The sequence below is a fragment of the Triplophysa rosa genome, linkage group LG10 (assembly GCF_024868665.1).
Source record: "Triplophysa rosa linkage group LG10, Trosa_1v2, whole genome shotgun sequence".
NCBI classification, from domain to species: Eukaryota; Metazoa; Chordata; class Actinopteri; order Cypriniformes; family Nemacheilidae; genus Triplophysa; species Triplophysa rosa.
In genome coordinates this window covers 19,421,098-19,433,799 of record NC_079899.1, presented here as the reverse complement: position 1 = coordinate 19,433,799, position 12,702 = coordinate 19,421,098, and the positions used below count along the sequence as shown (strand labels likewise).

At 38.7% G+C, this 12,702-nt stretch overlaps 1 protein-coding gene across 1 annotated transcript in view; it reads right to left on the bottom strand.

The window, feature by feature from the left end:
• Positions 1-12,702, bottom strand: part of ank3a (ankyrin 3a) — a 73,160-nt gene that overhangs the window by 36,146 nt on the left and 24,312 nt on the right. Inside the window, 17 exon segments of the mRNA XM_057343599.1 lie at positions 361-396; positions 754-826; positions 1,111-1,206; positions 2,196-2,294; positions 2,375-2,473; positions 2,714-2,812; positions 2,930-3,127; positions 4,142-4,240; positions 5,008-5,106; positions 5,205-5,402; positions 5,535-5,633; positions 5,797-5,895; positions 6,094-6,192; positions 6,661-6,858; positions 7,855-7,953; positions 9,391-9,489; positions 10,498-10,596. Of these exon segments, the coding sequence (XP_057199582.1) occupies positions 361-396; positions 754-826; positions 1,111-1,206; positions 2,196-2,294; positions 2,375-2,473; positions 2,714-2,812; positions 2,930-3,127; positions 4,142-4,240; positions 5,008-5,106; positions 5,205-5,402; positions 5,535-5,633; positions 5,797-5,895; positions 6,094-6,192; positions 6,661-6,858; positions 7,855-7,953; positions 9,391-9,489; positions 10,498-10,596 (1,888 nt within the window).

The following is a 12,702-nucleotide window of genomic DNA, read 5'->3' as shown; positions in this document are numbered from 1 at the left end:
CTGATACACACACTGCACGTCAGCTTCACTGCATCCATGGCAACCATTCAGGCTTTTATGGGCATCTGTTACTATGTGTTTGCATGCTTAATACACACAAATAATCATGTGTATGTGTGTACTGTATGTATATGTGCATAAACTATTTATATTTATACTTAATATTCTAGAAAAAAGGGTGTGTAGCGCACGCACAGGAAATTACAGCAATCGCACTCTGCTCAAGTGCATGTTATAAACGCACACACAGCAAAACAGATACAATGCAAAGCCAGGCGAGAACGCATCTAAGCCGAGCATGTATGTGGCATGAAGCGAGGGATGTGTAAAAATGAGAAGAGAAACCGGAAAAGTGTGTACCTTCTTCCACAGTCTGAGCTTCATGATCTTTCACAGCTGTTAAATATACAGTACACAGCAACAAGATTACATACATGCACCCCTACACACAATCGCAATGTGTGTGGCATTAATGGAGGCAGATAGTGTCAGCCCAGTGATCATGGCGCAAGCTGGAGGGCGGATCTCAAATTAGCTTCATTGCTTCATTTATAATGCTGAATGAAGTAATGATGAAATGATTCTTAAAAAAATCAACTGCCTCACTCATTCAGTGTCAACATGGCCATAGCCGAGTAAAGAACCATTTTACAGCACTATAGACCAGTACAGTTCATAGACAGAAAGAAAGAGTGAGATTGAGTGTGTGTATGCTTGTCCAGTACTATAAGTAGTACAGTAGGTTAACTTCACCTTCATCGTCGGACATGTCCAGAAACTCGTTCATGGTCTCCGGGACATTGATCTTGTGTTTCTCAGTTACAGGCTGGTTATAAAAGGATAAATATGCAAAACATAACAGAAGTTAATAGTTAATAATTCTATTAGTTTATATGGCCAAAAATAGCATAACATACTGTAGCATAATATGACATGGCAATGGCATACTAATAACACCTAAAACCATTTTTTTAAAGTGTGAAAAATATTAGCAAACAAAACTGCATCCAAGTATAAGTGTAATTTTTTTAAAACAGAGCATGTGACTTATAGTTTCTGGTTATTAATATTACTTATAAACTTTGGATGAATAATGTTACTGTATTTTACCGCGGCAGTGAGGTTTTCGTCTGTAAGGCCTCTCAGTGTGTCCACGACGGAGATGTACCCCAGTCGCCGAGCAATGGAGAGGGCGGTGTTCCCATTCTGGCACAAACACACATGATCAGACAGATTAAATTTGTGTGTTTGCAACAGTGTATGTCTCTGTGTCTCGTTTGTTTGTGTCTGACCTACTCTAAAAGAGGCTGTTTGAACAAGCATTTATAATGTATAACATACATAAACCCTATTATGATACATAACAGTTAATATAGGGAGCCGCAGAGATGACATGTTTTTGTAGGCCAACCCGGAAGTTACCGCTGCAGTGGTTCCCTCGACCGAAAGCCTATGCATTTATATATTATTCTATATTCCCATAGACATTTGAAAGATCGCAAAAAATAAGCTCTGTGATATCAAACGTTTATGATGTTTACACGTTTTGTCTATCAAGATAATCTTTACAAATGAACACAACATTTGTTACTTATGAAGCCGAAATAGAATCGGCAGAAGTAAAAAGCGAACACGATTTCGCTCGATATCAACGATCAACGATATCGATCGATATCAACGTCACCACCACCACCAAGCCTCCGACAACTCTTTCAAACCTTATTAAAAATGTGTTCCCTGGTAAGTAATTACTCCGTGAATGAATCTGCATCTACGGTTTTAGAGATGTGTGCCCATGTTGCATTATTTGTGAGCTTTATACTGTATAACGTCCCCGCCAAAGGAAGAAGTCGCTTTTAGCAACTGCCGTTTTTAAGACACAATAAGGCTTTAAAAATCACAAGCAGGTTATAATTGGTGTGTTTTATGTCATAGAATAAAACGTGAAAATATTCAGAGGTTTTTTTAATACCGATAGACTTTGGAGCGATGGAACCGGAAGTCCTAAAATGCTAACTCGCTTTTGGGGTTTACATACAAAAATGCGTCATCTCTGCGGCTCCCTATTAGGAAGCATGAAATAGAGAAATGTGTGTTTGCAATATGAATGTACAAAAGAGCTTGTACTCGCATGCTGACCAGTGTCGTCAGCTTGCTGACTAAAGCAGATTTTCCCAGCATGCCTCAGTACTCACCACTGTGAGCTCATTGGGCGAGGCTCCATACTGAAGCAGCATATTAATGATGTGGGTGTGGCCTTGCTGTGCTGCTTGGTGAAGGGGGGTGTAACCATTCTATGGACAGAAAGACAATACAGTATAATGTACATATTACAATATACAGAAAGATATAAACACTGCAGCTCAAGACTCACCTTCGTCTTGGCATTGGGTCTGGCCTGATTCTCTAACAGAAAATTGGCCACCTTCAAGTTGCCATAGTGACACGCCACATGCAATGGAGTGTAACCACTCTATTAGGACAAAAAAGTATAGAATGGAAAGAAAAAGAGAGAGAAAATGAGTGCAGGCATTTATTAAATATATAAAAGGACGAAATTGCACAGAAACTTTCCTGCACATTTATGCATACATATAGCTTCCACAAATGGATAGAGACAGGAAGTGCGGCCCACAAACTATGTTTTTCTGGACTTCTTAGCATCAGTTTGCTTGTGGAGACTATAAAAGCACAGCTAATGTTGAGCACTGACCTTGGTTTGGGCGTCAATATCTGCTCCATGGTTCAACAGCACTTCAGTCACACCCACCCTATCGTCCTGTGCAGCCAGGTGCAGTGGTGTGAGACCATTCTGTTTTACAAACACATACACAATTTCTTATTACAAACATGTAATCATGCAAATATACATTAATGTAGTGGTTTTCCATTGCCTTTCAGTCCTTGTGCTCCATGTATGTTTGTTTACCTTATTGCCCATGTTAACGTTAGCATGTTTGCTAAGCAGTAGAGATACCAGGTCCACACTGCCCTCCTGTGCAGCGAGGTGGAGGGCACTGATGCCCTGACGGGTCACTGTGTTACACTCCGCCCCATATTCCAGCAACGTCGTCCCAATCTCCAACTGATTCTTCTTTGCTGCGATGTGGAGAGGGGTGTAGCCGTTCTAAAGAAAATGAGAGCGAAAGATGCAAAGATGTTTTTGACTTGGGATGTTATGCATGGATAGGATCATCTTTTCTTAATTTTATCCAATAGGCTACTTTTCTTGGTTTGATGAAAACAAATCAGATCCACAACATTCAGTTAAGCTTTAGTCTTAACAAAGGCTCTGCAATTCCTATGCTGCGTTCACAACAAACGCGAACAATTGCATTCCTCACTCTTTATTACTCACAGGAAAAGTTTTTTGTTGAGTGACTTGGAAAACATCGCACAATGGGTCCGGACGTGTCAAAAGAGCTCTACGTGCAAATTTCTCGCTAGAGTTGAAATTTTGCAACTTGCATGGGTGACGGCTCAAGTTTGCGTCTATTCTCGTCTTAGCATTGACTTTGTATGTAATTTAAGTAATGTAATTTACTTAAATCGCTTAATTCACGTTTGGTGTGAACACAGTATTAGATATATAATTCTTATTTTAGTCTCAGGGCTTTTTATAAAAAACATTGAAATGAAGCATTCCTGAATATTAATAAAACATAGAAAAGGTGTGAGAAGTAACCAAGCCCTTTTCTCCTCCAGATTTTAATGTCCCTCAAACCTGGAAAATGACGCAACATTATTTTTATCAATGTTATTACATTTTCTTGATCAATATTTTTGTCTACTTTACATTTACTTAAAAAGCTAAGTATGATATTAATATATTAAGATGAAACATGATTATATTTGATTTATATTTTTTTATTATAATTAAGAGATGTTTATGTTTATAACAAGGCTAAAAACTATTTGCAAGTCACGGAAAGAAAAACAACTTCACAATATGAAAACAAATTCACGATACATTACAAAATCTTCTATTTAAAATCAATTCATTATCTTTAAATAGGTTTAGAAATTTTTACTGGAAAACAAGGCAAATTTACTGATTCAGGAAATAACTTACTGTAAACTTCTGTAAAGACAAATTTAAATAAATTGTATCAACCCATCTTAGTGGGAAAAGTGTGTGTACCTTAGCTGCAGAATGTGGAGATGCTCCCTGGTCCAGAAGTACCAGAGCCACCTTCTGATTATCATAGTGAGCAGCCACATGCAGCGGTGTTAACCCAGTCTACAACACGATCACGCGCACACACACCAGCACGATCACAAGCACACACACGAGCATGCACGCACCATACACACAAACATAGGAAGCATGCATGTATGTAAGCACATACAGTGCATGAGTGTGCACATGGGTGGGTGTACACACACACAGAAAGAAACCATGTTAAAGTTAGAGGGGAGATCCTAGCAAACCACTTTAAGCTAGCAGCAATAAGCTCTTATACAACATGAGAAACTACACAAGCGAAATATCACAAATGGAAGATTATAGTGTCCTTGACACAGATTAAGCTGCTGGTACAATTATATTTTATTATCTGTATATTATTGTTAATGGGTAAAATTTTACTTTTGGAAGCTTAATATGTGTAAAGGATGTTGCGTTGAAGATTTTATGGGGCTGAAAAAACATGAGGATATGTACAAAATGACGGTTGAATACATAATGGCAATTTCATTTTTGGGTGAACTGTAACTAAGATCTGTGAGTATACTCTCTCTGTGAGTCTCTCAGTGAAGTTAGTTATGTTATTTACAGTCCTACATTTTAGTGCAAGAATACTGAAGAGGAATCATATTAGGTAATGGTAGCACATATAAACAGAAGAAGACCTGTGTAATAGTGTACTGAGAAGACATCATGCCCTCAAAGAAAGAGGTCTTAGGAGTCATAAATTGACAAATGGAATACCCTACGATCTTGTGGATTGTGCATGTTTGGAAGCATGCGCTTGTGCGAGTGTATAATACATGTGTTTGTTTACCAACCTTGCCTGCAGCATCCGGTGCAGCTTTCTTCTGCAGTAGAAGATTGGCCACCTCCAACTGGCCATACTTTGCCGCCACATGCAGGGGAGTGAACCCTTTCTGTGAAAGGAAGAAAGGAACGAATTGTTTTTAACTTAAGTTTTTTTTGCTTTAATGACATCATGCACTGGTACAGCTTGTATTTACTCCACACACACCTTGGTTGCTGCAGTGATAGAAGCTCCCTGTTCTAACAGGAGAGATGCTATCTCGTGGTGACCCTCCCGGGCGGCGAGGTGGAGAGGGGTGTAGCCGGAGGTGGTGGATACGTTAGGTAACGTCCCCTTCTGTAGCAACTGCTGCACAATCTCCACCTTTCCTAGGCGGCTAGCTATATGCAGGGCTGTTTGGTCATCCTGAAGGTCCATGTTATTGAAATAGAGAGTGCAAGACAAACAGAGATGTGAGACAACCAGCCATGTTGTAATAATGCTTGGAGTGGAAACTGATATGTTCAAATTTCAGCATGTGTGCAATGTATGTCTCACCTTGGCTTTGATGTCCACTTTAGCTCCATTCTGCAGCAGATATCTGACAACATCAGCTTGGCCGGCCCTTGCTGCCATGTGCAATGCTGTTTCACCTCTCTAAAACAAACCGACACAGAGAGATTGCTGTAGTTATTGGAATAAATGAACTATAAGCAAGCCTATGAGCAGTTTGATATTTAGCTGTGCTGAAGTGTGTATTTTTATGTGTGTATATGTGTGTCATAGTAACATAGTAAACTGCCAAAAAGAGGAAGCGTACCACATTGGTGGTGTTTGGTGAAGCACCGTGATGCGTGAGCTGTTTCACTATGTTCTCGTGACCCATAAATGCAGCAACATGGATGGGCGTCAACCCCGACTACAAACAACAAACCAACACAGACACATGAAATTTTATGTTTCAAAAGCATACACAGTACATTAAAACGTGAACAATTCTTTTAATTGAAACTTACACAATTAATTTGTTCTTTCAGTGACGTTATGGCACTATAGCTATATAGAAAGCATGCACTGTAACTTATAAGTTATGTATAAACGTTCATCTTTCTCTTACCTCTGTGACCGCCTGCAGTGATGCACCATGTTTCAGCAGAAGTTCCATGACCTTCACTCGATTCTTCTTGCAGGCAATATGAAGAGGTGTGAAACCGTTCTGTTGATGTAGACACACACACACGCAGGCTCTGGTTGACTGTGATACCACCACACTCACGTTTATCAGAAGTGTGTAACAACAAAAACCTCTCTCTCTGGTCTGGCTAGCATGTATTTAGTGACACAGCTGAGTGGTTATGTTTCTTTTACTTATTTAAAACTTTTGCTCAAAATGTATCAACTTTAAGTTGAGTTTTAAACTCCGCGAACGACCTTCCCACATTCTCAGTGTTACTATGGCAACAAGCTCAGTGGTTATTCAGCCTCCCTGCCACTGTGTTTTTGACTCCCTCATTGTAAAGGGAAAGTTAGTATTCATACATACAGCTGCATTTGTTAACAGCGGCAAAAGAATACAGTTTTACCGCCCAGAGAGAGAGAGAAACCCAGAGAGAGAGCAAAAGATTAGATCTAACAGACCAGAAGAATAGAGGAAAACCTATCAAGTATAGCTCTGTGACCTCACCAGGGCTTTAGCGTTAGGGTTGGCCTTCTTATCTACGATGACCTTCGCTACTTTGTAATGGCCGCAGTGGGCGGCCACGTGCAGTGGGGTCAGGTAATCGTTGGTGACATCATCTACAGGGGCATTGTGCTGGAGGAGAAGTTGGACGCAGTTCAAATGGTCCCCTTGGGTTGCCATGTGCAGTGGAGACAGACCGTTCTATGACAGACAAGAAGAAATGAATAACATCTCAATAATGTACATTTTATAGAACCAATACTAGAAACATTAAAACCCATACAAAAATTGTTCTACACAGGTTAAGGGTGTGTTCACATATGCCAAGTTTGGTTCGATTAAAACAAACTCTGGTGCGATTGCTCTGTTAGTGCGGTTTATTTGTGTTAGTGTGAACGCTGCCACCCGAACCCTGGTGCACACCAAACAAGCGGACCGAGACCCATCTTTTCAGCGGTTTGAACTCTGGCGCGGTTCGATTGAAATATGAACGCAACACGGACCAAAGGCATCGAACTGAACCAAAAACAATATACGACCCGAAAATCAAGTGATTGGTCAAATAAAAGAAGTGTTTTTTAGATCTGTGCTTGCGCATATAAGGAATTCCTGGTGCCGTTGTGACTGCTTTAAACACTTCTTGAGGTCTTTGCGAGTTACCGGCTTGCTAAAAATACCGTCATATGTGCAGGCATACACTGAGCATGTATAACCCAGCAGCACACAGCATTGTTTTGGATGTCCGGTAAGTTCCGTTTTAAAATATAAATCATAAATCATGTTGCGACTTTACACGTAAGCTGTTACTTTCGATATCTTTAGGTTCGCTGTTAAAATGACAGTCTGAATGCTAAGCAAACCAGGACTAAATACATTTTTTATTTTTCGTCCGGACCAAAATAACCAAAAGAACGGAACTACAAATATGAATGCACCTTAAGACTATTAAAAAAGTGCATGCGTCAGAATTAACTTACAAAATCTGATCATATAGCTATGTATGTTCATTCATTTCCCAACGTCATAAATCAAACACACTAAACTATACTTACTAAGCATTGCGAACATTCAAAATTTTGATAAATATTATAACCACATGCGGGGCAGTGTTCGGCACAGAAAGAGACCATGAGCACACATGCACATCCTTGCATGCACTCGCAACAATAATTGTGGTCAGAGAAGCAAACGTCCTACTTTAGTCTTGGATAGGATGGGAGCTCCCCTGTCCAACAGCATCTCAACAACCTGCTCATGTCCACTGCGTGCTCCACAATGCAGAGGGGTCAAACCATCCTGTGTGCACACACATACACATCAAATGTTACGTAATTTTGAAAAGCAACATCTGAGATCACGCTGTACTCTCATTAACAGCTGATACCACAGACATAAACAGAAGCACTTCATCAGGGAACTGCACCTCCAGCTGCTACACAGACACTATGCTGATCTTTTTGATATTTTTTGCATAGCTACTCACTTTAGGCAGCATACTGTTTCGTTATTTAGACTTCAATGGCGTGTTGTTTTATAGTTTTAGCTAAGAATGTAGTTCATTCGGATGAGACGTTAAACCGAGGTCCTGACTCTCTGTGGTCATTAAAAATCCCAGGATGTCCTTCGAATAAGAGTAGGGGTGTAACCCCGGCATCCTGGCCAAATTCGCCCATTCGCCTATATACATCATGTCCTCCTAATCATCCCCATATGTACCAATTGGCTTCGTAAATCTGTCTCCTCTCCACCAATAAGCTGGTGTGTGGTGGGCGTTCTGCCGCAATATGGCTGCCGTCGCATCATCCAGGTGAATGCTGCACATTGGTGGTGGTTGAAGAGATTCCCCCCTTCAATGTAAAGCACTTTGAGTGCCCAGAAAAGCGCTATATAAATGTAACGAATTATTATTATTATTCATTATTATTAATTATTATTAATCTCAAAAGTTTTGTAATCTCACGTGTCTCTCAAACTGGCTCAGACACCGAAGTGCAATAATGATTTTAATACTTACATTTACGCATTTGGAAGATGCTTTTATCTAAAGCGACTTACATTGCATTGTACTATACATTTGTTTCTAAGTGTGTGCAATCCCCTGTGATCGAACCCATGACCTTGGTGTTGCTAGCACCATGCTCTAACCACTGAGCCACAGGAAAGCGACTTCACTGATATTAAATTTTTTTAACAAATTCTTCTGATGCCATTATCTGAACTATGCTAGGCACTTTAAAAGTATAGCTCGATGTAAACAATTGTCTCATGTCAATACTGATTTGTTTTAGTTGTTGATTTGTATGTATGGGATTTAGGAGAAACACCTGAAACAAGGATGAATCTTAAATAAAACACAACCAAAAGTCTTCCGAGCTATGAAAGAGCAAACCATAAGCAATAAGACTTTCCTCTGGGGATGTTAGCCTGGGAGAAGGGCCAAAGGTCACTGTACTGAGAGTAAAGTCACAGATCACTCCAGGCAAACTACAATATGTAACTGTAGTCCTGAGGTACTGCTTGACATTTTTCTTTAGGTTAACATACCACTGATGCACAGATTTATGCCCCATCCTGTTATTCCTATACTAACATGATATAATATTTAAAATATTTGATTTTGTGAAAACTATGTGTTCAGGCTATCTTTTTAAGTGTCATTATGATGTAATAATATTTTTTATTTGTATAATGTGTCATTTGTAGCACAGCTTGTGTGTTGTGTGTATGTGTTACCTTGGTCTTGGCATCAATCTTTGCTCCTCGGTCCAGCAACAATTTCAACATGTTTCCATTCCCTCTCTTAGCCGCCACATGCAGTGGTGTGATGTCATTCTGCATGAGACACACAGCAGGTAAAAAGAGAGATACTGCAGTTACTACAGTAAAAGCAAAATCATAAGTCCACAGAGATTACATTACATAATTACTGATCTTTTATTGATAAAATAATAATATTTAGTTGTTTTATATTTTTATATATAATTTTTTATTTTACACTTTTCAGAGGAAAGATACAATATTTATCAAGGCAGAAATACTTTTTAACATTGAGACAAAAATACAATAAGATATAACTGCCATTTGTCATGAAAATATTTGTGTGTGTGTGAGTGTGTGTGTGTGTATTTTCCTTATTTAGATATATATTTTTTAATGTGCACAATGAACGCAATTACTTAATTTTCAAAAACAAATTATAATTAAGAATTTATTTTGTATAGGATAAAATATTTAATATAGCATAATATAGCATTACAGATTCAACTGTAAGTTTCATGTTTTTTTTATCATATAGAGATGCCACACCAATAGTAAAATTACTCAAAAGAGATTTTTTTGTGAAAGGACAGAGTATTCAAACATGACCCTCAGGCTAAATTCATTTCTGTGTGTATTTGGGCTGTATTTGCCATATGACCATTTAAAGGGTCATAGCAGTTTCTGCCGGGAGGGCATTTGGCACATATACACACACACATATGTGAGCATGTGTACACACAGAGCCTTGGGAAGACCATTTATCTCATTCATCACACACTTATAGAGGACTATGCTTCAGTCTGGTGGCAAACTGTACAACACATTAATGAAATACTGCCCCCATCTGACGCTCAAAGAAACTGCATGAAATTCAGTGTAACACAAGATAGTGTAAAAGAGCCACTAACCTAGAGAAGTGTCTTTTTTTATTTGAGAGAACTGCACTTTCTATTTTTAGGAAGATAAATGTGGCCCCAGTATATTTGATGCACCACTGGTTCAGTTTATTTGATTCTTGAACTATATGACAGAGTAAACACTGTTGGCCCTCCGGAGAAGCATATGGCACTGTGTTCTTACCCGGGCCATAAAGTCCACTGCCGCCCCTCTGTTTAACAGTAATGTGGCCACGTTGATGTTTCCATAGTGTGCAGCAATGTGGAGAGGAGTGAAGCCGCTCTGATGAAGAGACAGACACAGAACAGAATGGTTAAAATGTGATTTTGTTTTTAGCCTGTTTAGCACCTAAGTCACGTATAGCTTTGTACTATGTAATTCATCCAACAGAGTTTCATTCAATATCTGATCGCAGAAAGAAACACAAGTGAATCTAAATTATTGCTGAAATATTCCTGTGCCAATTCCCATTAAACACTACTATAGTATATAATGCACACAATTTAAAGCAATAGTAAAGCATTCTTTCATGATACACTCACCTGCAAGTCATTTCAAACCTATATGACTTTCTTTCTTCTGCAGGACACAAAATAAGATATTTTGAAGAATGTTGGTAACCAAACAACATTGGCCTCCATTAACTTCCATTATATACACAAAACCACTGAGACATTCTTCAAAATATATTCTATTGTGTTTCACAGACCAAAAAGTCATATAAAGCTTTTGAATGACATGGGGGTGAACAAATGATGACAGAATTTGTATTTATCCCTTTAAGGGCTCCATAAAATGATATGGTCCAATTACAAATATGAATGGTGAGATCTAATTTACCTATTTAATATAAGAGCTCAGATAGTTTGATCTGTATTTTCTATATTCTGAAACTCAGAGCAGGTTAAGGACAATGGATTGTATGTTATATCAGAATATATCAGTTTGTAATATCAGAACATTCTGAATATGAGAGGCAGCTGTTAAAGCGAGATGGAGGGATCCTATAGGCTACATTGCAGCCCAGCCCTTCCAGTCATGGAGATTTCCATCTCAATCCGCCACAAAGCAGGTGGTGCTAAGCGCAGATCTTCCCCACGTTTTGTTTGCTCTCTCATTGCCATGGGAACTAAACTCCACCCACTTTGAAGGGAATTATTGCAATTATTAGCCACAGGCGTGAACGGATAACCAGCAGGGCTTAAACATTTTCCAGGTACACAGCATGATGAATAGAACTGACTTCAAAATAGGGACAACACGTACTCTTACTTTTGTGGAGTGTCAAAAAACCTCAGTGATCACCAGGGGCCTCATTTATAAAACTGTGCGTAGAAACCTTCCTAAAAGTGAACTTACGCCAGAATGCTGAAAAGGGCGTACGCAAACAAAAATTGAGATTTATAAAACCTTGCGCACGCACAGCTGCACGCAATTTTCCCTTTATAAATCACAGATTACCTGCAAGTGTGCGTACGTGAATCACCCTCATATCCCGCCCTGTACACGCCCATGTTTACCCATAAATAGTCAATGCAAAGCACCTCATGAATGCTTATTTGTATATTAATAAGATTGACATCCAATCAGCTTGTTAAGCCTGACGTCACGCACCATTATGGACGTATACCGTTTCCGGGTTCAACCTATCAGATGCCATAGAAAAATAACAAAAACTTATGTAAAACCCCCGATCCTTTATCTCCGTAACGAAATAAACAAATGGCCACACATGAGATTCACTGAGATTTCCATATTAATAATTGTTATAATTATTATAATAATTATATTAAAGCCAAAGAAGGTCTCTGCAGCATTTATATGTTTACAGCATTTAGACTGATCATTAACACCTCATTAAAATCACATCATTAATTTCATTAATTCAAATTCATCATTAATCATTAACATAAAATTTGAAGACATAATTGTTGACGAATGTTTCATTCCGGTTTTGTTATGAACTTAGTTAGAACCGATAACGAGGGCATTTAGAGAAACGATTGTGCGAGAGTTTAATGGCTGTATTTCCAGACTTTGACTTTTGATGATTATGCACAGTAATTAAAATATAGCCTATTTAGGTATTTATTTACACTGTGTTCTGCAGTTATCGTATTTGATGCTGTCCTATATTCTATGCAGTCGGATCATCTCTACCTCATGCGCTCATAGTGTGATGGTGAGACAGCGCTGATTAAATATTTAGATTGAATTTTTATTTAAGATTTGAGTTGGATTTTACAAGAGCTGCATGAAACAAGTATCACTCAATACAAGCACAAATAACTCTGCAGATTTAATCTTCGTGATAATGAGGATATTTAAGGTCAAATTAAATGTGTGTGAGGGATTAATGTTTATAATCGTTTTTGTCACACTTACCTT